This window comes from Neopsephotus bourkii, unplaced genomic scaffold (assembly GCF_033783945.1).
Source record: "Neopsephotus bourkii isolate Nb327-2 ecotype Australia unplaced genomic scaffold, CSIRO-AGI_Nbou_v1 NB_318, whole genome shotgun sequence".
NCBI classification, from domain to species: Eukaryota; Metazoa; Chordata; class Aves; order Psittaciformes; family Psittacidae; genus Neopsephotus; species Neopsephotus bourkii.
Window position 1 is genome coordinate 7,039,019 of NW_026900826.1, and position 27,127 is coordinate 7,066,145.

The 27,127-nt window shown below is 41.3% G+C and overlaps 1 protein-coding gene and 1 long non-coding RNA gene across 2 annotated transcripts; one reads left to right on the forward strand and one right to left on the reverse strand.

Moving 5' to 3' along the window:
- The first annotated feature begins 1,615 nt into the window (after window positions 1-1,615).
- Window positions 1,616-26,506, forward strand: KLF13 (KLF transcription factor 13). Its single transcript, XM_061347557.1, has 2 exons — window positions 1,616-2,664; window positions 25,098-26,506. Exons 1-2 carry the CDS (start codon window positions 2,124-2,126, stop codon window positions 25,388-25,390), a joined length of 834 nt encoding a protein of 277 aa, XP_061203541.1. The 5' UTR covers window positions 1,616-2,123; the 3' UTR covers window positions 25,391-26,506.
- LOC133209139 (uncharacterized) lies at window positions 20,075-26,631 on the reverse strand. The gene is made up of 2 exons (XR_009724607.1): window positions 26,500-26,631; window positions 20,075-20,334 (listed from the first exon to the last, which is right to left on the reverse strand). It is a non-coding gene; the product is annotated as an uncharacterized LOC133209139 (long non-coding RNA).
- Between the last annotated feature and the right edge of the window lie 496 nt (window positions 26,632-27,127).

Sequence of the window (27,127 nt, forward strand, 5' to 3'; positions counted from 1 at the left end):
TTTGGGCTTGGTGAGCTTATTGCTGGCCCCACCAGCCTGTCTGAGCCACAGGAAGCTCTGGAGAAGCTGCTGCTATACAGCATAGCCACGACAGGCTATGGAGGAACATTGTAAGACAAGACAGCATCGAAGAGAGGCGGTAGGAGAGGGGCACAGCAGTGTGGGGTGGGGCAGAGGGGCATGAGGGTGCCTCTGGAACTCCCTGTCAGTGCTAGAGAAAAACCAGGTGGGACGTGGTTGGCAACCAGAGTAGTCCAGGTCTCCCTGTGCCCTTGCTGATAATTGTCCTTGGTGCTGTGGTAAGGATTGAGAACTTATACCTAAGCTTTGTCCCTTCCTCATTCTCCTGAAAATGGCCCGTGCTTCTTAAAGTGGGGGAGATATGGGGTTTCTGCTCTGAATCTACTACTAATTCTAAAGAATTGCCAGGTAGGTCTGTTTAAGCAATTATTCTCCCCCAAGGAGGAGGCTGAGCTTGAACGCCAGCTTAACTGAAATTTCTTATAAAAATGATCTTATAAAAATTTTCTCCAGAATTCATTTTTCAACTAGGAACAAACAGACAAGTCCCAAACTCTACCTTTTTGCTTGGAAACATGCAAACATTTCCTGTAGGTATGCTCAGCAGAAAAAAATGACATGCCTGCATCAAAATGATCTGGCTCGATTCAGCATTAAACCACATCCTCCCCCACTGGTGTGTGACTTACTCCCCTTTCACTACGGTGACTCTAGTCACACACAGCGGTGTGGCTGCACTGTGTGAAGAGCTGTGGTGGACACAGGTTACCAACGTGCCCGACCCCGAGGGGAACTGAGAACCTAAAGCATGTTTTGTCATGAAGTTTAGTGGTGGCACGAGCTCCCGAGTAAGATTTTCATGTGTATGAAATGAACTTTCTACTCAGCCTAACACCAGAACTATTCGAGTTTCTGCAGCAGATGTTCACTTCCCCTCACACTCCAACACTTTCCATCCAGAAAGAGATGTTTCCAAAGAAGCCTTCCTGCTTTCTGACCACATCTGTCTGAGAGGAAAGGTCCGTATGTAGTAAGGCAGGGTTTAGTCTGGAGAAAGATTCCCACAGACGGTCAGAAGCACCACAGGCTGACTGCTGTCAGATCTGAGTTCAGATGCGTTTCTCATACAACTCTCAGGCATTAATCTCTGTAAAACTGGCTGAGCTCTTATCTTTTGTACGTTGAGAATAATGAAAAGCATTTTCATTCGCACTTTCAAACAGTGCAGAGACAGTGGAGTGCTACAGTTTTGACAGGCACGCGATTTCAAGTGTGTTCCGTGACAGTGAAATCTCTCGCAACCTGCTAAAATCACACACCAACTTCAGTACAGCCGCACACCAAACGGCGTCGTCCCGTTCTTTCCCGTCACTGGTACTGGTTTTAACCTTCTCCTCCCAGCCGCTGGGTGCCTCTTACGTTGGGGGGGGGCCCCCCCCCCTCCTCCGCAGCACCCACTCTATCGCGACACGCCCGCACCCCTCCCGCCCGTTTCCCGCCGGCGGAGGGTTCCGCGCCCGCCGCCCTGCGCGCTGCGGCCCTGTGGCGCGGGGCGGCTCCGGGGTGTGCGCGGCGCCCCCCCGCCAGCCAATGGGCCGCGTCCTTCTATTCGCTCGGCGCAGGCGGTGGCTGGGCGGTGACGTCAGGCCCAGATGTTGTCCCGGGCCCGCCCGCGCAGGGCCCGGCGGCTCCGCGGCGCGGCAGCGGGCAGAGCGCGTCCTGCTGTCACACAGCGCGCGATGGCAGCTCTGCGCGCTCCGCCGCCGTGTCCTGCCGCGCGCTCTGGAGGACAGCACTAACTCATGCGCCAAGCAACAAGCTGCCAGCGCCGGGATCGACCTGCGCTTCTCCTTCTCTTCCATTGGACTTCCAACGCTGCTGTTTCTTCATTTAGGGACAAGCCGAGTGTGATCGTCACGAACAAAGTGTGTTTCTGGTGGCTGCTAAATCAGCCTTCTACCAAGAGATCCTGAGAAATAAGAGAAGGAAAGGTCTGCTTGCATAGTCTTTTTAAAAAGGGAAAGAGCAGCGTTGTGGTTGGTGGTTTTTTGTTGTTTTAATTTTTCCTCTTCTGTTTGGATTTCTTTTTAAACTTACAAAAAATGGCAACAGCAGCATATGTGGATCATTTTGCAGCAGAGTGCCTTGTTTCTATGTCCAGTCGTGCCGTTATCCATAGTCCCAAAGGGGAGCCTGATCCCCAACCTGATGCAGCAATACCTCCTTCATCAAATGGAGAAGATAAGCGGGAAATCAGAGAGACCGGGAAAGACAATGGATCAACGTTACTGGTGGTAGCTAGCATTTTAGCAGATCTGAACCAGCATGTCCCAAACTCACCCGCTCTAGGGATGGAAGAACCTGAGACCTTTGATGTCACAGAACAAATACACATTTCTATGGTTCCTACGGAGTTTGGGGAAGAAAGTGTGTCTTCGGCTGGTAAACGTGGAGGAGGAAGAGCGGCCACACCTACTAGCCTGGCTGCAGTAACTGAGCCAAGCCCCAGACAAAAGAACAAACGCACGAGAAGCTGGACTGACCCTGGATCACCCCAGAAAAAGCACAAATGCCACTATGTGGGGTGTGAAAAAGTTTATGGCAAATCTTCCCATCTTAAAGCTCATCTAAGGACCCACACAGGTTAGTTACAATCCAGCCAGAGATTTATTTGTTATAGCTTGGTAATTAAAATGAATGTGGAAAAAAAAACCAAAACAAATCCCAACTTGTATTTGGCCACCATTATGGTTTTACCTCTCAGAACTCAAGCTTGGGAAAACCGAACAACAACAACAAAACCCTCTCTGGGAACAAAACCTGTCTGCGCATAGATTCAGAGCTAATGTTGCCCCTTTTCTATAACTTAATATCACAGGGAATGGCATGCGGGTTATCTGTGTAGATTGTACCAAGCTGTAATTGTTAGCTGCTAGTTTTCTTGTCCGGTGTGTCTTCTACTTCCCTTTCCAGTGCTTCTTTCCCTCCCCCATCTACATTTTCCTACCCTGTGTTCCTGTCACTACCATTACACCAGCTTGTCCCTTCCCATGCAAGCATCAGTACTCTTGATATTTTAAAATTAAATGTTCCAGAGGCACCTGAAACACTGTGTGTCTGTTTCTTTCTTTAGCAGACACTTGTGTGAAAGCTAGAGTAGGCAGGAAAACAGATGAGAAGCTGAATGTGAGTCACAAGGAGATATTTATCATAAGCATAGTGAGAGGGGGATATGCGCAGTCGCAAAAAAGCTTTTGGCAGCTGGGTAAAACTAATTTCCAAACAAAAAAGCGACATTAGAATGCAAACACTTATCTTGTTCTGATCAGTGTCCAGTGTTTACTTTTTGGTGAAGAATTAGCCACTTTTTTGTTGTTACTGTGATTCATGAGATATACATACAAAACGTGGAAGCCTTGCAAGCACCATGAAAGTTACGCACTGAAAGTGTTAGGATAGGCCATTTTGAAACCAGCCCCATGCCTTGCCACACCTCGTGCTTCTGCCTGGTGCTGGGGAACAGGGTGGCTGCCAGTCAGGGAGCATGAAAAACTGAGACCAACCTCTGACAAAGGCCCCGATCATAGCATGTATGATGAGACACCATACTGACGAGAGCAGGCACAGGCAAGCTGTTCCACTGAGTGATTTCAGACAACAAATTAGTTTAAGATCTGTGGTCATTTCATTTAAAAGAGCATTAAGAAAAAGGTCATCAGAACTAAGCATGATTTAGTGACCCTTGAACAGTTGTAGCTCAGAGGTGGCAGCCTCACCCATGCTGGTCATACATTCAGTGTACTTTCAGCTTTTCCTGTTGCCTTCCTGAGATAAAGAGCCCGTCTAAATTGAGGGCACGTTCTGATCTGGGTGAGAAGAAAACCCCATCAAGTTTGAGCATCTGGATGGACAGTTCCCTGTCCTGCACAGCTGAAAGAACAGCATGTTCCTGGCACCTCAGGCAGCCTGCCCTGGGCAACTGCTTTTCACCTCCCTGGGAGTTGTGCAAGAAAAGGTGCTTCCACTCAGCTTGCAGGGAATTGTCCCCATTAATTTTCAGTTCTCTTGGCTTCTTATTGCTGACATTTGCCATTGTTCTAAAAGTGAAAGATAAATTTAGCAGTATTTCTGGGTTTCCAAATCAACTAGAGACCGAGGAGAGGAACTCCTGCTCCTGATAATGAGGAGGGCCAGGCATGACCGCCCTGCGGGAGAAGAGGGAGGGCAGGGCCGGCGGGGAGTGTCGCTCGGGGCTGGGCTGAGCCGAGTCATTCGGGGACACTGGCTTGCCTCCAAGTTCTCTGCCTTTTTTGGTGGGTTGTTTTGTTGGCTTTTCCCTCCTTTTTTTTTAACTCTTAATTTCCCGTACTTTTTTTTTTTTTTTTCCCCATGTCTGTAGGGCTTAAGCGGTTATTGCTGTAGCTAATGGAACTGAGGGAACAGAGTATGCACACATCTGAGAGCTAAAGGATAAGCTCGGAAAGGACTGTCTTTGCCCTGGGAGTGGCAGGACCATCGGGGACTACAGCTTCTTTGTTTTCTTGAGTCTCCAGTGTCTGTGTGGGAAGCTTTAAGCCAAGCTGCCAAGTTTCCCTCCTCATTGGCAACAGGTCTGTCTGTTTGGACTGAGCTTTAAACAGGCTTAAATTTCTCTTACAGAACATTTTCTAAGGTTTGATTTTTTTCTCTCTTTAAATCGTGACAGGTTTGAAAAAAGTCTGTATGACAGTAAGAATTAAGCTAACAGAACAAATTATGACTTCCAGGACTGGCAAGTGTTTGTTTTTACAAAACATGTAATTGATTTTACTGATTTAGAGCAAGAGGTTTGGGTCTCCTCTGCTTTCCAGCAGCCCTGAACTAGTTAAGTAACATGTACATATCGGCCTCCCCATCTGTCCGATGGATAGGGTGATTAACTATCATGTTACCAAGCAGTGGTGAAAGTACTCCAAGGACACATGCAAGGTGCTTTAAACAGCTACCCCAGTAAGTCCAAAACCTGTTTACTAAGAAACAATAAACAGACCCGACCCCTTCTGCTATGGAGTGGAACTTATTTCATGTGCTGTACTACAAGTTGGTATATTTAGGGATGAACTGAGGGCTAAGAACAGTACTGCAGGCTAGAAGATACTGATGATAGTGCTAGAGATATTTGAATAGTGTAGCATTTGACCTGCTTTATAAACTGGCTTGGCCTTGTCCAATACTGTGCCCAGAAACTAAAGGCATTGCTCTTCATGCTTAAAGGAAGGATACACTATATTGCTGAGCTTACGCTATGGCAAAGGGATGCAGAGACTTCCAGCTACTATTGGACCAAATCCAGGCCACACTGGTAGGAACTGAAAGCTGGTACTCTTTTGCAGCTGTTTGATCCCCTATGTGAAATCCTTCTGATACGTATAGCCAGATTTCAGGGCTCATCAAAAAATACAGTGCAGAGAATGCTAATTATCCTATTTAAAGTGGAAGAAACAAGATGGAACAGCCAAGGAAGCAGCATCTACCTTTTGTCCTTATACACTCAGAGTACAGCATTTTAGAAGGAAGTTTTATGTTAAAACATAATGTCCTAGAGCAAATCATAGTTTCTTGTGTTTGGTACAGTACCAGTGAAGCTATATCAGCCTTAAGAATACTTCATCTTTATTAAATCAACAAACCTTGAACCAGGCAGAAAACATTAGTCACCAGTGTCTTTGCTATTCTCTTCACCAAATTTCAAACCCTTCCCCTCCCCCTACATTACACGTTTATATTTTCCACCCTATTCTTTAACTGGATGTCCTGGAGTTCAACATGATCATCAGCCGCAAATCCCTTGAAGTTTTAATGTTTACCAGAAGGTTATATTTAGTGTCAGTGGGTAGATATCAAGTCCAAATTCTTTTCCACTGAGGTTCCTGTGGACCTCAGAAGCAATGTTGTGATCCACAGAAGCAGCACCATGCTTGTCCCAAGTTACTTTGATATATTGGCCTGTGTTTAGGTGGATGAAGAAGCCTTTATGTAAGGTATGGGTAATATGTTTTAAACAGGAGGTTGGTTTTCATTTTCAGTTCCAGTACATCTGATTTGCTCCAACTACATTAATTCAAGATGCAGCAATAAAGCACAGCTGCTCTGAAGTTAGCTTGGATCAAGATGCTATCTGCGTGTGAAGAAAGAGATTAATCAATGTATGGAAGAGCAAGTTCATGTCTCAGTGAAATGAAGTTTATCTTTCATTTTAGCACCTGGTGATTACCAGAAACTCAGATGTTAAGTTGAAAGATATGGACTAGACTTGGCTGGGCTTTCCTTTAGCTTGCCTATATACATGCAGTGACTCTAGAAGTCACTACATGCTCGTGTGTGGCAAGCATGCAGTGTTTGTGAAGACCCAAGCCTTTGCAGGAGAATTTTACAAAAGAAACTTAATCTAATACCTCCTGTGCCCCTTGAGAGCAGAGAACAAGGGCTACAGATTGCTCTTGTGAAGAGCAGGATGAATGAAATGAGTGGGTACCAGTGGTTCAGTCCATCCTCTGAGCTGCCAGCTGGGCTGCTGTGGATGCCAGGACTGACTGGGAAGCTGCACTCCCTGTGAATGAGATGCCAGAGGAAATGGGAAAGGCCTTTTCCAAATGCCAATTTCCTACAGGCAAGAGGACAGGCTAATTAAGCTTGTCCCTTTGCATGTAGCTCAGCAATTTCACTGTTAGCGTGTCTCGGCCTCTAAAGTTTTGACTTCTTGTGTTAAGTCAGAAACAGCTAGCTTGCTCTGCATGCTTAACTCACTATTGTTAACATACACCCAGATTATCAAAAAGCTCCAGAGAGCCTCTAGCCTGCTGTGTCCCAAAATACTCTTCTACTGCCTTCCACCTCCACTTTTTGCTGAGTGCATTGAAACCTTTTCTCTAAGGTTTCTGTCTGAGACAGACTCAAATGGTAACTTCAGGACAGCTTTAAATGCCAGCTTCATAAGACAGTTATCTTTCCAGACAGAGCTGTAAGCATTCTTTCTCAGTGTTAAGTAGTTCAGCAGCCTGCTCTTCCATTTTCCTGAAAACTGATAGTCTTGAGTGTCTTTTAATAAGCCTCTATTTCTAAAACCAACACAAAACTGCAGAACATTGTTTATGTTTGTTTTGAAAGAGCTCTGCAACTCCCTTCTTTCTTCCTCTAAAACTTCAACACATTAAAAGAAGTCAGTTGAAACCATAGACCAGCTTCATTTGCAGCCCTGCGGAAGGCCTCACCACAACATGCAATTCCAAAGAATGAAGTTCTTTGTTAAAAGTCTTCATCCTAAGCTTGGATCAATCTTCTGTTCACTGAAACCAAGAAGCAGCATATATACTTTTTAAGTCTCTTAAAATCTCTGAAATAAACACAAAATATAGATGTCTTAAAAGAATAAGCAAGCTTTAAAACTTACAGTTGCCAAAAGGAGCTGAAGCCAGGGAGAAGCACAAAGCTACTTCTACCCCCTCCTTTTACCTGACTGGTTCAGGATTGAATAATAGGATTCAGTTAAGTCTGCTGCAAAGAGTTAGGGTTGAATTGGGTGCATGGAGAATCCAATTGGTTGATGGTATTTACCACACACTTGAGTAGTATTAACTACTAGTGAGAACTAAATCTCCTGTTATACAGATTTCTCTGTGAAAGGCTTGTCTTTATTTTGCCTCCTTTTACTGCAGTTTTTAAGGAGATATTAATCATGTATGTGTCACAGAAATAAAGCTTCTGATAACAACAGAGTTCAGGAATTGTAGCTAAGAAGCCTTTAAAGCAGAGCTGTACTTACCATTGCCAGAACTGTGACGGAGAGAGGGTCTGCTATGGAAAATACTTTTTTTTTTGCCTTTTTGCTAGTGTCTTTGAAACAGAGGTAACCATCATAGCTAAATAGTCTCTCGCCATTATTTTTACACAAATGTACATGAAGAAAATTACTTGATTTGTGACTCCCACAGTTCTTTGGAAGTTACATTTTGCTGAGACTGAGACACACACTGAGAGAAGTCCAGCTCAGGTGTCGAGTCACCAGCCTGTGCAGTCTGTGATCTTACTGTAGTCAAGCAGAGGGTAATGAACAAAAAATAACCCACCTACGGTGTGGCTGTTCCAGTCAACATCATTCACAGAATACAGTGTTCAGGGACTGCTTTTTCTATAGGGTGAAAAGTTCGGGTATCTAGTAGAAAATCAGAAATTTCATAGAATACCTTTTCCACAAACCATCTTCTTTTAGCATGGAGGTGGTTCTCAGATCCAGTGTAATGAGCCCTATTGGAAGTGGGGAGGATGGATCACCTTCCAGTTGTTTTCCTCATCCTAGACACCAGTAGCAAGACCTAAGTCTCACTTACTCTTTGCTGGGGTGAACCAGCAAACAATCAATCTTTTCAATGGATGGATGACTGCAACTGATAGCTATGTTTGTGTTAGAAATTAATCACTGCCTTATGAAAAAAGTGGTCTGAATGATCTGTAGGTGATTTTCAGTAGCATATAGTTCTCTGCAGGACACTTCAATGTATTTGTCTGTGACATGAGTTGTGCATAAATCTGCTAAACTGGAGTTGTTTATGAAACAAACTCACAATTGGATTGCATCCAAAAAGAAGGCACCTTTAACCATTTAAAATACAACTGTTGCATTGTGTTATTGTCTGGCTGAACGTGGTTATGGCACATCCAAAAGCAGAAACCTGGAACTTGTTTATATTGAACATGTGATTTCTAGTTCTGTTTTATAAGCTAAGCATGTTCCAGCTTCCCCCCTCCCTCCTTCCAATCTTGGATCAGCTGTTTAGAAGTCAGTGCTGACAGAGCCAAAAATACTCTGCTGTTCAAATGCAGGACAACCTCTGAAGGGTCCTTTCTGTAGAATATCTGTAGGTACACTTTTTTCCTTTTGTTACCCACTTGGCTTTTATTAGGTAGATTCGCATGGGCAGCGAGATCATTATCTTGCTGTGTTCAGTTTAACAATAGCTAGACAATATGGGTTACTGAGTGCAGGCACTGAAGTCAGGCATACATATCCTGTATTTTTCCAGTCTTGCAGATTCAGCAGATCTTACAGAGCCTCCACTTGACATAAAAGTTTTTAAAAGTTCAGAGTGCTACTGCTGTAGTAACTAGTAGAAAAACGACCTCCAAAGGTTTTTTTGCAGCTCTAACATAAAAAGCGTTTACTAACCAGGAACTTGGCACAAGTCAAATGGCATTAAAGTGAGCATATCCTGAAATGACCTCTAGTGCAAGGAAAAGATTTTCTGTAATCAGTTACAGCACTTATGTAGTGCTGTCAGGATTTATGAACATAGTATTTCTGACAGGCTATCTGTTGACATTGCAGTCAATGAATCAATAAGCTGTCTTAGATTTACTGTACACCATATTTCTACCAGGCTGTTCTCTATTATTTGTTTATAAGTTATATGAGGTTCTGGAATAGAGGCACCTGAAAAATCCCCATGAGAGAGCATCAAGTTGCTGCTGTGCATTTTGCAGCTGTGTGTCTGCTTTGGTCCTGCAGCCAGATATTGCATCCCTGAACAGCAGAATGGCTATGCTGGTCATGTAACCTTTACTGCCTTCAACAATAGCTTTTAAAACTGGTCAAGGAGAGAGGCAGAAATACTAAGTTCCAGAGTAAGATCAGCTTAGGTACAGCAGCTAAAAAAAAACAATGCAGTTTAAACTGAACTGCTGTCAGTATTTCCACCAGAGGAACTTACCACGAAGCCAGCTGAGAAGGGTTAGAACATCATAGCCTAGTCCATTTTCAGATGTTACTTGCAAAGTTTTGCTGAAATGGTGAGCTGTTTATTAATAAATGAGAAATACTTTTTTTGGAATTTGGGGGTAAATGAAATGACAATGATAGAAGCTTACACACTAGACTGGGGCTTTATAGATTCTTGCAAAACCTCACAGTGCAGATGAGGCTTTTCTGAGTTCTTAACCTGGTAGCTGAAGATCCCGCTATAGCAAATATGAACAGGGATGCTGCTAAAAATCTCACTGAACCACAGACTAATTCTTGTTATGTACTGTAAGGATTTACCGGATTTAAATTTGTGATTTCTTTTAAATGCCAGCAGAAAGACTGCAGACCAGCACTAATACACAATTGCCTTGGCAGGTTTTGATTGGTCTTTTCCAACACCAGCATGAATTGTATGCAGCTTTCTTACACATGCATGTGAAACTCTTAATGGAACACTGAAAGCCCCTCTAAGTCAGTGGAAATTTCCATTTGGTGTATATATGTCCATACAAGCAGTGTCAACAGAACGCTGGCAGATGGCTAGTCTTAACTGTATAACAAATCCAGGGTGTATTTGCAAAAAATGTTTTTTAAATTCTCAGAACATGGCCAAAACAAAACTGAATTTCTTAGATACCCCAAAGGACTACATCTCTGCCAGGATTCTCATTCCAAAAGCAAATGCTTGGAATTTATAGATGCCCTTACATAGTATTATTAGCCAAATACACCAATAAAGAAACAGATTAAAAAGCACTTTTCTTTTTCCTTTTTTTTCCTTTCTTTCAACAAATGGCTGAAAAGATGTAGAAATTGGTAATGGGACAGAGTAATTCTATGTCATGGGTTTCACAGAATCCTAGAACAATTTGGGTTGGAAGGGACCCCCAAAGATTAGCTAGTTCCAACCTCCCTTGCCATGAGCAAGGACACCTACTAGAGCAGGTTGCTCCAAGCCCCGTCCAACCTGGCCTTGAGCTCTGCCAGGGATGGGGCAGCCACAGCTTCTCTAGATGTTAAAAGTCACTGTTACAAATTGAGACTCACTTGTTTTCTCTGCATTATACATGTGATTTTTTTATTTTTTTTTTTTTGAGCGGTGCTGCTCTTGGAGAAAACAGTATCACTGACTTTACCAAACCAAAATCATCTCTGTAATGATAATCTACTTCACCTTCTCTTTCCCATCATTTAAAATGAGATTAATAGGTTGTTGTTAATTCCTTAAAGTTTTAGGGCTCTATAATATAAAAGGTCATAGTTCAGCTCTTTCACCATGTTTGAGAGGATAATGAGGATTTGAATACTTTCCCTGCTCTCACTCTAACACCAACCTTCTCAGTGAAAGAACTCTTCTCTTGTCCTTCTCTTGACTGGTGTTCTTGTAGACTGTTTACAGGAGCATAACAGAATTTTTGTATGCACTTGACTACTCCCTTTCTGAATGTACAAATCACTAGATTACTTTTTGTCACTAAGGCAAAAATTAGCATAATTTATGTTTTATCATTAAGAATCTAATAGGTTACAAAAAAGGTCTGAGAGAATGCTGTCTGGCTACTGCTTTGCTTTGGTAATGAATTCTTGGAAAAGCACCTATACGTTATGAGAGTATATCATCAACAGCCTGCTTTGTGCTGCTAAGGTTAGCACTTGTGGGTGAGTTACACACCAGTTACTTTGGAAAAGCATATATCACCTGTGCTGAACTTCCGTGCACATTTGCTTAAAGCTTCTTTCCATGAACCAACTCTGGTCTTGTGCATAGTAAATCCTTTGGACACATCCACGTTACACTTTACAGTTCTGTATTAGATATACACATTGTAACCAGGACCAGTGTTATTTTCAAGAGACAGACTCATTTGAAATAAGCTACGTTTTTCTGGTGTTTGGATGAAAATTGCTTTCTTAGACATTTAGCTGAACTTCTTGCAGAAAGGCAAGGAACCGTTGTGATTTATGTACTTGATGGTTTTTCTTCTCTGAACGCTTTGCTCTTACTTGCAAGAAATCCAAGTTACCACGTAACTGTTTCTCAACTAAATAGTTGTAAAGAGGCTCTAACAGTCTCATGGGTGCTCTGTAAGTTCTGTGGTATTCCCTTTATGACGAAGTGATTGTGCTAGCACACTTTTCATCTGAGTACATTCGTTGCAGTTTCAAGGACACAGTAAGAACAACACTAACTTCCAGTGCACAGCTGGTTTTCACTTGGAAATCAGACCACCTCTGGGTTTTTAATTTTTTTAAATATATAAACAGTCCTAAGTCCAGCTTGTGTTTGACTCTTCTGATTGTAAAACACAGTTGCAGCTCCTTACCATCTGTAGAGAACTGCACTGACACAGCAGTAGTCAATGAATAATCAACTATAATCCTTCCAGCTTCTGTGTTACTTTCTCTGTGGACATTCCTTGTGTCCAGTTCCTTCTCCCATATATTAAGGCATGGGAACAGTCTGTTGCTAGTCACCCAAGAGTGGTGAATGTATGTTCTTAACAGCATTTACAGCCTTGAGTAATAGAACAAAGGGGTTACACTGAAAAGGTGATTTACAAATGTGCATTTGTGAGTATGCAAGAAAGCACTGTGTATACAACTTCATGCATTGAGGTTATGTATCTTCTGAAAAGGAAGGTAAAATCAACATGTTTGTATGCAGTGTTATGATGTATCATCTTAAGACTAGCATTTTCTCTTGTTTGTCTGTTATTCACAAAGAACAGTATCAATCCTAGAGTTGAGCTGTAATAATGACTTTTCAAGAGAAAGTAAGAAACTGTTTTCTAAGATTTGGCTGAAATTCAAGGTCAGAATACTTTGTGCATCATGTCTTACGTAGGAATAATAAACTGTCCTTTCAAGCTACAACAGCAGTAGTCGTTTCATCTCAGTCCCCTGAAACTAAGTCAGGATGCAGCCCAACTCATGAAGTTGCAATTCCTGTTTTCTTTGGTTTTATTTACAGTTGGTGTGTTGTAACAGAACCTTCTGATTACTTAAGTTTATGAACCTTGCAGCTCTGCATACTGCAATTCCTGAATCCCAGCCAGTGACCCCTCATGGCTGCCAGAGTTGTGCTCAGCAGGAGCTAGGAATATGGACAGGAAGTCAGGTTCAAATAATTTAGTAGTTCCCAGATTTAGGACTAGATTAACAAAGAGCCCAAATGGAATTAGGAACAGCTGAGAACTTCTATGATATTTTTCAAGGAAAAGTTATGTCCTCTCCATAGGTTTTGGAGTGAGGTTGCAGACCTAGATGGCAGGCCTATCTTTTAGCATTTCACAGTAATAGTTTAAAATAATGTACATATCCTATTATATTTCTCAGAAGTTTTCCATCAGAAAGAAGCTTCTGCTAAAAAATCTTTGGCCACAGTAAAATCCTGTATTTTGCAGAGTATTTCATTAGCCCCTCTGCTTTGGGCACGCAGAGTGTGGGCACCTAATTTTCTGCATATACAGGGAACAGGTTCACCATCTCAAAAAACCAGAGGAGCCAGCAGGTTTCCTCTCCCCACCCAAACAAGCAGGCCTATTAGAGAGTAAACCTGCTCACTTAAATGAAGAGTAGCAGGACATGAGTAAACGTGCCTGAGGCACTAGTAATTTATCTTTTGGCAAGTAACAGAGATCTTTTGGCAAGTAACAGATCTTTTGGCAAGTAACAGGGATCTTTCAACTAACTTGTCTGTCTGTATAGCAACTGAATGCTTTACGTGATAACCTATGACCTGTAGAATTCAGACTATCTACTGTGGAATCACTCACACAGTAAAATGGTTTACATGTCAAGAAGTTTTTAAAGTACATATAGAGAAAATGGTGGCTTCTGGGCAGCCCTTCTAGCATTATTTGTATGTATAAACCACATTCTGTAGTGACACATAACTGGTTTTAATGCTAGACTGCTCTGTAAGGGCAAGCAATGAAAGCATGGGTGTGGCATGCAAGGGAAAACATAGCCATAGCTAATAGAAAGGCCATGCTTGTATGTATGTATAATTTGGTAAATTTCAAAATAGTAAAGATGTTCCTTTCAATATTACTTTGAAAAGGGGAAGTATTGAGAGTAGTATTTTCTTCTGAAAAATGGCCTCCAGTTGATTTCTCTATCTCAGTACATGATGAGTTATTAACCTTCAAAAGTAGAGAGCTATATTGTCAAATTATATACACCAAGATGCCCTTGACAAAGCTGTCTTTGAAATATGTCTGTGCTCTGTTTCAGATCTTAGCTTTTCTGTTATGTTTCCCACCCAGAGTCACACTTGGATAATTAGCTCCGGACTTGTACTCCCCCATAACCACATACTTCATCCATTCATTTCCAGCACTCACCATGGCCTCTCTCCTACGCCATGACCCTACACGTCAGACACAGCTGGTGAGGCTCTTCTCCCTGGTGACCCTGCAACACAATCATAAAACATGAGAGATGGCAGGAGCTGAGCTGTGCCTAGCGTGTGTTACACTGGGGGTGTCACTGCTCAGAGAAACTGCGCTATAGCAGTGATCTCCTCCACTGCAGCCTAAGAAAACGATCTCTCTGCTATCACATGGTGTAACCCCTTCATGGGACTTGCTGACGCCTGAAGTCTTGCATGCTTAGGGAGAAGTTACTTGGCAAGTCTGCCTAAGGAGGAATGCTAAGGGAATCTCGTTGCAACATCTTGTTAATAACCGTTTATTTATATTTTGGATAGAATGTGGACAAGGTGGTAACACGTGCTTTCAGAAACAGCTTGAGACATTGGACAGGAGCCGGATCTTTCAGAGAACTGGATGTACATTGCTACATGACCACTCCAGTGATTAGAACATTAAGACAGCTAAAATTAAAAGACAACGTTATCAGTGCTAATTGTTCAAAACCTGCTTTTACTTATTTTATGCTTATATATGAGAATGAGGCCAAGATGTGTGTGTGCTTACACACATTTGTAAAGAATTAATACGTGAAAAATAAGCTGAAACTATAAAGGAGCAGGTAGCTGCTTCTCTTGCTTTTCTACAGCTGTGCTTGAAGGAGACTACTAGATGGGGAGATGCAAAATACATAGGGAAGGTATTGCCAGAATAGAACATATAAATGAGACTTGCAAGAGTTGAATGTCGAACTGCAAACTGCAAATACTGTCTTTTCTAAAAAGTTGACCTGTTTTAACAGTGAGCACGCTAGAATATGAATACAGCTGTTACCACAGGAACTGATTCCTTCATTAAAAAAACCCCAACAAACCAAACCCCAAACCCAAATCCTGGTTTAAACCAGGAAGATTGACTTTACAATCTATGCAGATTTTCTGAAGCGTATGCAAGAGGTTTATGCATATCTCAGATGGTAGGTGCCTGGTGTCAAGCAACACTTTGATTATCAGCCCATAAAACTACTTTCTAGAGGTGTTTCCCTGAAGCTGGATGCTCCATATGGCCATTGGCTGATGCTGCTCATAAACTACTTCAACACCACTTTGCTCTCTGGAACAACAATTCATTAATCAATCTGTTAATTCAGGTTTAAAAATAAATTCCCACTCCTTTCTCTCCTCCATAGAGTTGCACTAAGCTCTCAGAGCAGATTTTCCACTCAGCTTTACAGCTTTAACTGTGCTTATAAAAGCTGAAGTCCCAGGTTTCATACATGCTGTGATACTCTGAGGTTGTTGATTAAACAGTTCAAAAGTTCAGAAAGAGACATTTCACAGTTGCAGCCAAAGGCAACTTCTCTAACTTCTGTTTACTCGGCTTCTGGCAAAACAAAATTTCATCCTATCCTTAGCTCCTGGGAGATGCTGTGCACATAAAATGTCATAACCTACTCGCAATGTCTGATCATGCCAAGGGATGTGGATTTCAGTTGGTGGCAAGTGATGTTCAACATCTTCCAGAATTCAGATAAACAAAGTACAGGTTTCAGTTTAGATGAATAATCCTTTAGTCTGTTATTTCACATAGCAGAACAACCTTTCATTAATATGATAAGCTCTGCTTTTACAAGCACTTTTCTGTTTTTAGTAGAATATAATAATAAAAAGATCATTGATGTGTCAACAGAGAAAAGATTGATTCATGGGGTCATATGATTACTTCTCTGCAGTTATCCATGCAAGTGCTGGGTAAAGCTTGGGGAGCCAAAGTTTCAGGATTTCAGCATAAATTTACCCACAGTTCACACCAGATGAATATGTTTCATCATTACCTATTTAATTACCTATTTAATGAAGTTTAACCATGCCAAGTGCAAGGTCCTGCACCTGGGTCGGAGCAATCCCAGGCACAGCTACAGGTTGGGCAGAGAAGAGATTCAGAGCAGCCCTGCAGAGAAGGACTTGGGGGTGCTGGTTGATGAGAAAATGAACATGAGCCGCTTCAGTGTGCGCTTGCAGCCCAGAAAGCCAACCGTATCCTGGGCTGCATCAAAAGGAGCATGACCGGCAGGTCGAAGGAGGTGATCCTGTCCCTTTATTCTGCTCTTGTGAGACCTCACCTGGAGTACTGTGTACAGTTCTGGTGTCCTCAACATAAAAAGGACATGGATCTGTTGGAACAAGTCCAGAGGAGGGCCACGAGAATGATCAGGGGACTGGAGCACCTCCCATATGAAGATCGGCTGAGAAAGTTGGGGCTGTTCAGCCTTGAGAAGAGAAGGCTGCGTGGAGATCTCATAGCAGCCTTCCAGTATCTGAAGGGGGCCTATAGGGATGCTGGGGATGGACTCTTCATTAGGGACTGTAGTGACAGGACAAGGGTTAATGGGTTAAAACTTAAACAGGGGCAGTTTAGATTGGATATAAGGAGGAAATTCTTTCCTGTGAGGGTAGTGAGGCACTGGAATAGGTTGCTCAAGGAGGTTGTGAATGCTCCATCCCTGGCAGTGTTCAAGCCCAGGTTGGACGAGGCCTTGGGTGATATGGTTTAGAGTAAGGTGTCCCTGCCCATGGCAGGGGGGTTGGAACTTGATGATCTTAAGGTCCTTTCCAACCCTATTCTATGATTCTGTGATTCTAATAACTTTCCCACTTAAAAGATTTCAGAGATCAGGAACTTCTCCATGTGATTTTTTTAATGAATGCCACCAAAAAAAATTATTTATGAGAAAGACTTTCATTGAAAGCAGTCTAAACCAATACATAGGTCATTTCTATATTCACTGTACAGACAGGGATGGTTTATGATGTTTTAGCTTGATTTCAAACATCCTTGCAATACAAGCGTTCAAGTTTTTAGATTTAACTAGTAAGTTCCTCCCTGCCACAGCAATCGGAACTCAGATAAATTCAAACTTAAGATCATCTAAAAAAGCTAACCAGAATTTTCCAATGAGGACTAAATAACAGCATTTTCAGGTAGAGAGAGGAGACCCTTGGGTTGTTAGAAGACCTATGTCCCACACTGAAGGCTGGGGAAAGATGGGTCATCACCTTGATCAAAAAGGAGCACAGTTATCTATGGAGATACATTCACAAGAGAATCTCCAAAGCAGCAGTATCAACATGTAGACATCAGTGTGCTGCATTTGTGGTTCCTACCATTTGTCCCATAAGTACCTACTGGTTAATTCTGCTAAGGACCACACAGCTGAGAATGACTGGCTGAACAGTTAACATGTCAGTTCTGTGGGGACGTAATCCTAGGTTTTTAAGAGGTAGCACAGATTGGAAAAAGAGGGGGTAGTGTCCTATAGCGAGCATGTAATCTCTTTTCCCTCATTGTAAGAGAGCGCTGGAGAAAGACAATGCCAAGGAGTGTAATACTCTTTACAGCTACCATGCAGCTGCTAAGAGTCAGATGTCTTATCTGGAGCTTGTTCGAGTTTGCAGAGTGGGCTGGTTAACAGTGTGAGCAATTCTGAGGTAGCATAGGAAGGATCCAGAGAGCAGTGTTTGATGGAAACATTATGTTTCTGTTGGTACCTTAACTACGCATTCCCTGTAGATGCATTTGGTTCAGTTGTCTCAGCGATGGGTAAGATTTTTTTCCCCTCCTGGAGAAGGGAGAATCAGGTCTGGGAAGTTTTCTTTCTTGGCTTCAGTTGCTGTCTGCATAACATTTTCATTAATCACCTTATTTAACAGAGGATGAGTGGTGCAGCTGAAATCGTCAGCTTGTAACAAACAACAAATCAGCATGCTAGAACAAAAGTAACAGCAAATGACTAAACATGATCTCAGTCCAGCATATATATTCATCAAGGTTCATATTAGTACTTTCCATTTAAAGTTTTAAGTGGCCTTACTTGATAAAAAAATTGTGTTCATTATTACATACATTTGGAGAGCCCTTCTCTAGCCCCTTGACACTTTAAAAGGTTTGAATTGGCTTGTCAACATGACAGAAAAAGAACGAAGTCCCACATAGCTTCATTGGTGTTAGTCTCTGTTATGTTTTAAGAAGCCAGACTTCTCTGACCTATGCTGAAGACACAGCTTTATATGTAAAATTAAAAAGACTCTTCAACAACAAGTTTTTGGCTCAAAGCAAGAATTCTAGGCTGGAATTCCTTTACTGGGCTGATGCAATAGTAGGTCAGATTTGCTGATTAGCACTTAGATTTTTTGATTTTGCAATCCCAGTATTATTCTGAAATATATTTATTAAAAAGTGTGATTGACAAATGGAAAAGGACACCACCCCCACCCCCTGATGTATTTAGAGGCTCTATTTGCAGAGCTTTTTTAGTTTAATTTCTATTCACAATAGAGGTTTTAATGGCCAGCTTCCTTTCTCACATTGATGATGAGGAATCTCTAAACCATCAGAGTGTTTTTCAAATTACACACATCTCTGTTCCCTCACTATCACTTTCCCAGCCTGTAATTCCAGAGTTGCCTTTCTGCTGGCTTTGCTATTCCACTAGATTCTACTGATGCATCAAATGGAGTCATTCTTACCTAAGTGGTAAGCATAGGATTAAGGTTAATTAACTGTACAGAAAGTTATAAAATTGCCTTTGGTTCAGTGTTTTTTTTTCAACTAATTCAGCCTCTTCTGTTACTTCTAATAGAGAGTATGTATTTCAAACATTTGTGTCTATGTATCTAGACCACATCATGAAAGGAAGGAATCTTGATGGCTAAACTCACCTTAGTGATTTTGTATCCAGTTGTATTTCAAGAGAAAAGCTCTTGAACATATTTAATATACACAAAGGTAGCTATGCTTACACAGTCTCAGTTTTGATGTAGTCTGTATAACTGAACTCAGAGCTTCACAAGCCTTGCATACTGCAATGCATTTTTTGTAGTTGCAAAAGAGGAAGAAACATATAAAACAGGGAGGGGTTGTCTAAGGAAGGGATAAAGGATGAACTCTTCAGAAAACATGAAGTGACAAACTACACAGGAGAAAAGCTGATATTAGTGATGACAAGTTTTATGTATTTTAGTACAAAGGTACAGTAAAACAAGTAGCATCAGACTCTCAGTGCTGAGGTCTACAAACACAGATGTGAATTTCAAACCATGGAATTCCTGAAGGATTTTTAAATGACTTTATGGTCTTCAGTTGATGATGGGAAAGAATATCTCAATTGTCCAGCAGGATTATCTAATTTTTGGAGTACCCTTCAGCAGAGAGAGAGAGAGAGAGAGAGAAAGAAAGAGAGAGCTATTACAACATAAATATAGTTAGAAGAAAACCAAATACAACTCACTATGTATCTGTACACTATGAGCTGTAACACTCCAGAGAAGATCACAGTAAACATCAGGTACTTGGCCTTTCTGTCCTGTACTTTGGGTTGGTTGCTTCTTTGCATTGCCAGCAGTGCATTTTTGTACATTTTGAAAGCATCAGTTACCAGCAGTTTGCAAAATTACGTAGGAGGACAAATTACAAGGAAACCAAAGCATAACACTGGAAAATATATTTCTTGTACTTAAGATGCTGTAGGGAATCACCAAAGACTCCTTGGGCCACAGTGCAGTGCTAGAGGGCAAATTTTCAGTCACATGCTCAGCATAGATCTAAAATCCATTCCAAGATTTCTGTGTGAAGGAGAGGGCAGACTTTTGGAGTCCTTACACTTGCCTGGTTAACCTACCCCTATAGGCTGTCTTTGAAAATCTCTTGTGCTTATAAACATGGAGAGTCCAGTGGAAGTCACCTAATAAAGATGTCAGGCATCCAGTCTTCATGGAGGGAAGGCTGCCAAGGCATGTTAAGGAAGACTATTAAAAACTTTGCATTTCTTTATTAGCGAGCACTATATGTCATTGTGTTGAAGTTGTCCCCAGAGCTAAAGGAATTTAGTGTTATAAAAAAAGTCCCAAATGAATTAGAACATTTTATTCTACCAAAAATTAAATTACTGTGGGCTTCTTGGTTTGCTGAATTCTTCTGCAGTTCAAATTTCAGATTCTTAATTAACTGTGCAAAAATGTAAGATAAAACACATGGGAATTTTTAAAGTCCTAAGCTATAGAAACTCACACGGAACAGTTCAGCTTGGGCATCCCAGTTTGAAAGGGGATTCAGTAAAGCCATGGAATGCATATTTTAGATAGCAGAAAGATTACGTGATGGAGCATCCTGGAAAACAAAAAAGTGTAAAAAGCTAGAATGATTCTGCCTTGACAACAGAGGAGCAAATAAAAAAATGTGGCTGATAAAAATACAGTGAAGTAGCTAAAATTACTATAAACTGACATTGAAGACTGTTATTGAATAAGTTTGAAATAAAGACCTAGAACAGAACCGACAGAATGTAATCTGTTCAATACAAACAAAACCCCCCAAAAGATTGTTTCCATTATGGTGGAAGTGAGCGGTGATCTTTTTTGGAAGGATCAGATAGCTGCATGGGACAAACCACATCAGTTATTTTGGTACTCGGGTGCACCTGGCTGTAGATAAGGCTAGGGGATGAATTTTGCACAACTTACATGTCTTTGGTATTGGACCCGTTGCCATTCTGGTACCTTGAAGTGTGTTCATCATTTGCTGTTTGAGGTGTTCTAGTTAGCTGTGGTTGTACGGAGAGGTCACATGGTGTAATTTGTGCTCCCAGATGGAGCAACACAAGCACTTACAAAGCAAACAGTAACACTAATTTAAAATTGAAACTTGCTGCTTGAAATTTACCTTTCAAGAAATATTCCTGTATGTCTAAATAACTCTGTAAAAATGTTGAAGTACAGAAAATAAACCCAGGATTTAAAGAATGGATATTATGGTCACTGTTGCAGCTCCTACTCAGTAGTTTCCTGTATCCACAGAAAACATAAGATCCAGTCATTTATCAGTTCAATGACTGGAGTTGTTAAGATTAAAATAAAGATACCCACAGTTCAAAGTGAGTTTGTACTTGATGCCTCAGTCTGTGCCTGCTGGAAACTGAGAACTCCAGTTTCTAAAAAAAGGTCTGATCACAGATAATGAAAATAGCAGGAACACACATGCTTCTGTATTAGCAGGTACTAATGCAACCTCATTCTTGTGTGCTGCCTTTCCAGGGGGCTCAGGAAGTGTTATGTCCCAGCATCTAGTAACACACGAACATTGACTGAAGCTTTTCTTGGATTTGGACATTCATACCACATTCCCATTGTTGGGTTTCTGGTGTCTAGTTACAGTCCAATATACCCTATAACTCTTCTTTTCATTGAGAACGTTACTAAAACTTCCTCATTTTCCTGGAACTAGTCAAGCTTAATATTGCTGAATTCACTACCTCTTAGATACGGGTGATGGTTGCTGAGGCATTCAAGAGCTGTTGCCAAAAACATGATTGTATTTGGCTTCATTGATTATGAAATGTCACCCCCAAAACCATTAATTTAAAATTAACTGGTTTCCACTTACAGGAATTTGGAATTATGAGGCTTTGGATTTTTTTGATCCCTTTTTAAATACTTGATAAAGAAACCATTATTCATCTAACATCAGCTATGCACTATTTTCTCTCACTCAGGTTAGGGGCTTGGCTTTTGGCTATGCAGAAGGGCTTGTTTATAAACAAGAGAATAACAGAAGTGAAAATATGTGTACATACATATCAGTGCTACTGAAGGATGACCTTTTCTCTTTCTTTTTTTTCTTTTAAATAACAGCCAGTCTCAAGAAAGTCAGTCTGCTTGGATGAATGCTTTTTCCCAGGATAGCATTTCCTCTCTTGGAGGGAAGCTGCCTCAGTCACATCTCTATTTAACTGTCTGCCCCTCATCCTCCCCACCCAGTCTGCTGATCTGTGTTTCCAAATATACCCTTAATTATGTACCTAAAAATGGAGAAACATAAAATTAGCACACAGTGGCATGTTCAGGTTTCTAGTCTGCTTTCATAACAACGTACAGTGCTGTTCTGCGAAGCAGCAGAACAGATTTTAAAATCACAGAAAATTGTCTCTGGCTTACTGTTTCTGGTTTTGTAGGCACTTGTGGAATTCCCAGTACAGAGATTTCTTCGTTACTTGGCATATGCTTGAAGATGCTAACATAATGTGCAGAGCTATTACATGAGTTAAATAGAAAAAACAGATCCCAATACATGGCTTGACTTAATAATACTCTAATCTGTAGGCCAGGGGATTTCACATTTCAAATTGTTCAGATACAATTGCTTGCAAATCTTTGGTTTGCAGTCCTGACAATGGTTGGCATCACAGGTGTCTCAACCTGATTTAGCATTGAAGTCATTATTAGGCTATTTTTTAAGCATACTTACGTCTACACAGTACCTTAATATCCTTTTTTATGGCTATTCAAATGATGGATATCATACAGATGAAGTAGTGAAGCAGAAAGCAAATTACTCCAGGGTCTGCACAGGAGTGTCACTTATACAGGAAAGGAGTCCTTAAAACTATGTGTGGATTGGGGTAAAGTCTAGAGTGCACCAAAAATATGGTACAAATGAAGCTCAGTAGACATCACATCTGGTTTCACCATCTCTGTAGTTTTTGTTTCCCATAACTACATATAGTTGTCTGAATATATATAATACAAAGGACCTTTATATAATATTGTAAGAAGTGACTGGCTCTGCTTGCTTCTGAATCCTTTTCAAGAAGAGAGAAGAGAGGTGCATTTTTCAATGCTGTTTCTATAGCCTAGGCAACTATGTAGTTCCTTTGGTGGTCTGCTCTGGCAGACAATGTGAGCAGCATGAGCAGCTAGGTTTGTGCTATCGATATGAATCTGGAAGTCAGTGCCCCTGTAGATCTCATGCACTTTTACTCAGTGAGCACTGAAAGTTTCTCAATGCAGGTTTCCACACTTTTTTTTTTTTCTTTTTGACCGGGTGGAGTTCAGGAAGGAGCCAAAAATGTTCTTGCTTGTGTAATTTTCAGTTAAGATCAGTTGAATTTAATTCTCAAATGTGATGTCTTTCCATCAGCTTGTGTAACAACACAAGTTATGTGATGCCACATGCTTTGGCAGAGGAGCTAGAAAGGTTACAGTTTGGTGGGATTTGGAACATGGAAATCCAAACCTATTTAAAACTGTAAAATAATAACAATTTGCAATATTCCTTATCTCTTAAGAACATCTCTTGCCTGCCTCTCTGAAGAGGAAAGAAGCCTGAGCTGCTTTTTGATTCAGTTATTTTCAAGCATCTTTATCTTTTGGAGACTTACCTCTCTTTGAGACCTGCTAGGAATGCTCATGATACACAAAAATACTCCCACTGCTGAGGAGCAGCATTGACTCTTGATGTACACATTCACATGCTTCATGTGTTTCCTGTCATATTTAAGATGTTTCATTACATTTCCACATTAATTTTCAGCATCAAATTCTGCCCTTATTGTATAAAGCTAAAATCCTGACTTCAGCACTGCCTAAGGTGGAGCTCAAAATTTTTACTGTGTTACAGCCATGTTAATGGTGAAAGCTCTTTGTTGAGTATATGTCCATGGGTTACTGCTTATGCAAACTGTGGCCACATGTTCCCTAATGAGATTAAGGCAATCACTTCATCTAATCTCTCCTTCTGTTGATTGCTTTACTGCCCGTAAAAGAACATTTATATAACCTACCTGCACAGAAAACCACATCCCTTCTATTTGAGAGATGAGGCTGATGACAGGCTGAATTTCCACATGTGGTTTTGGAGCAGCAGCTTGGTCTTCACTTAATTAATACCCTGCAGCAACTTTGTTCCAGACTGTCCTAATTTTTTTACGAATAATAATGATTCTCCTATCTTTACACAAGGCATCCCACATTTCCTCACAATAGAGCTTTTCTTTGAGGAGGTATTGCCAAACCTCAGCAAAGCTGGGAAGCACTCTAGTGAACTTATTACCACTACCAGAGTGATGCCAGCTTTCAGATAGTGCATGGAAGGGGAAAGCATTTGGCCAAGGTGCTTAAAGACAACTACTAAGAAGGTATCAAATTAAAACTAGAGACAACTGAGAAGAAAAAAATAGTTCCCAGAAGGAGGAGGGAGAAAAGGGAACAGTAGAGAACTAGTGGAAGAAAGTCCACATTTTCTTTGGCCCAGCACACAAGTCATCACCCCCATCATCAACACATCAAATCAGGCAGGTGAGTAGGAACCTGACTATTCTCATCCAGATCTGATGTGCAGTAAGGAGAGGGGGAGATAAGTTGTGCAATACCTTCATCACCTTGCTGTTAACACCGGATAATACAGATCTTACACAATCCCGCTCCAGAACCTCTTCTCTCCTTAGGAACCGGACTGGCATGCCTCTACTGCAGGCTACCAAATGCAGGATATAGAAAAAGGTAGCTGATGCCATGCTAACTAGTCAGAAGAAAAAGGTGTGCCTCATGGTGTTGTCAACAGCAGAAGCAAAACACTACATGTTAACTCTTGCCTTCATTGTCTGAAAGCAGTTAATTTCATGGGGTAGTCCTTCTAGTGAAGGACATTGCTGACCCCGTTTGTAATGAAAACATACACAGAGAAAATTAACTTGGGCAATAGAAACATCTGAAGGCGATTGCCTTACCCAAAAACAATGCCGTAGCTCAGGAATAAGCAAACATTTCAGAGAGCTCAGTACAGATGTTCTTAAAAGTCTGGAAGTCCAACAGACTACAAGAGAGAAGAAATGTGACATCTGTGAAAGGATCAGGAACCCAGCATCCCTGAAGATCCACTTATCAAATAAGGTATCACTTGTTTGATTTACAGTACTCTTTAATGGGTTGGAATAGCAGTGTTTACCTCTCTGGCAGATAGTACCACCTTTTCCATCCAGTAAGTGCCAAGTGGCATCTCCCTTGCTCCCAGTTTTTTTATTCTCAATTTTGCATACAAAACCTACCCATGGATGACACCACTATCCCTCCTAATCGTGCCATGTTTGCTTCCTGCAGGTGAACGGCCTTTTGAATGCAACTGGCAAGGGTGTAACAAGAAGTTTGCTCGTTCCGATGAGCTGGCTCGCCACTACCGCACCCACACTGGAGAGAAGAAGTTCAGCTGTCCGCTCTGTGAGAAGCGCTTCATGCGCAGTGACCACCTCACAAAGCACGCCCGCCGCCATGCCAACTTCCACCCAAGCATGCTCAAGAGGCGAAGTGGAAGCAGCTCAAGAACAGGGTCTGTCAGTGACTACAGCCGCTCCGATGCCTCAAGTCCAACAATTAGCCCTGCCAGCTCCCCATAGACCTACCTGCACTGGATGTCAGCACTTTGCCTCTAACACCTTATGTGGAGTTTTGTTTGTGTTGCACACATTTAAAAAACTCTGTTGCTTCCCTTCCTCAGCTCCCGACCTGCCTTTGGTTTTAATAGCTGCCTCCCACTGCAATTTCCAGTCAAATTTTCTTTATCCAACCACACAAGTGGCTATTCTAACCTCATGGACAGACTTAACATTTTACACTTAATGACTCCTGCAGCTCAATATTTCATACATTTTGCAACCATTTACAGATCCTCTTGATTATTCTTTATAAGAAAATGAGAAAAACAAAAAAAAATCCCCACTTAATTCACCTCAGGTGACAAAGTAGTTTTTTAAGACCTGATTGCACAACATGAGCATACATACACTTACAAATCAACTGTGTTGGATTGTGTCCCCCTTCTCCTTTCTCAGGGATGGATATTTATATTACACAATAATTACAATGAAGACACACCCTAACCGCAGCCTTATTTTGTAAATATATTTGCACTCAGAAGCTTTTTGTTAGGTTCTTTCACACACTGGGGAAAAATAACAAACAAACAAACAAACAATACAAAACCCACACCAGTACTGGAATGTCCTACCAGACTCTTCCATTTCTTGTTTTCCCGATTACATACATTGGGGAGTGTCCAAACTGGAGTCCTGTCTTTCTTCAGGCTGGCCTATACTTCTGATAGCAAGCCATCTTTTCACTTCATGCTGAAGATGCTCCAAACCCAACTTCCTATTGCAAAAATCTCTGTGAGGTTGATAAACTTGTTTGTTTGTTCCATGCTAGATAAAATTCTGAGAAAAAATATTAAATTAGATGCCTTAAGTAAATAACCTAAATCACAAGGAAGCATTTTACACTGGGCAACTTCTGATTGCAAGGTGGCATGGAATCTCAGAGGCACTCTGTTGTCACTCTCTCCAAGTTGTAAGCTCTCTGCACTGCCTGTTCAGTATGGGACCAACAGAATATTCAAAGCAGGCAGAAATCAAACCACACTGACTTCTTGATTCTTTTTGTTTTTAATGAACTGTGGAACTAGCATAACTGAACCTATGCTCACCAAAACTTTCATCGAGGTACTTACCTACTGTACAGCTGTATCTTAGGAAGACAGATTGGTTAAGACATAGTTTCTGTATCCTGTTTCGTCGCCACCATTGTCACTGATAAAAGGAAGTGAAAATCATAAGGTATCTTGTGACTGGAAAAATAAAATATGCATTTTAAAGTTTTAAAAGAAAATGACAACATTTTAGCTCAGCACTACTACAAGTTTCTCAAAAATACACATACCAGCATAAAGTAAGGTGCTGTAATTTCCCAAAAAGTGCTTACTAATAAGGGAATTTTGTCTAGTTTTCAGTAACTTTCAAACATTTGACATGCGATAGACTGCTAGGAGGTAGATTTTTATGTTCTTTATGGTAGAAAATACAATAAAAGACCAGGAGCATTGTGAAGTCCTGGAAACCCCACTGGCAGCAAATACACTTTCCTTGGTTTCACTGTGTCTGATGGTGTATATTATAAATTCAGGCCCTTTCAATACTGGATTTTTTGGGTTTCTTTGTTTTTACTGTAGGGTATAAATGCCGTTAAGTGTAGCATGGTGAAAAGACACTCCCTACCCCACACCTGCCATTTGATACCAAGTGAATGCTTCCAGATTCCAAATGAACCTGTATCTTACTTGCTGCTTTGCATTGATCCAA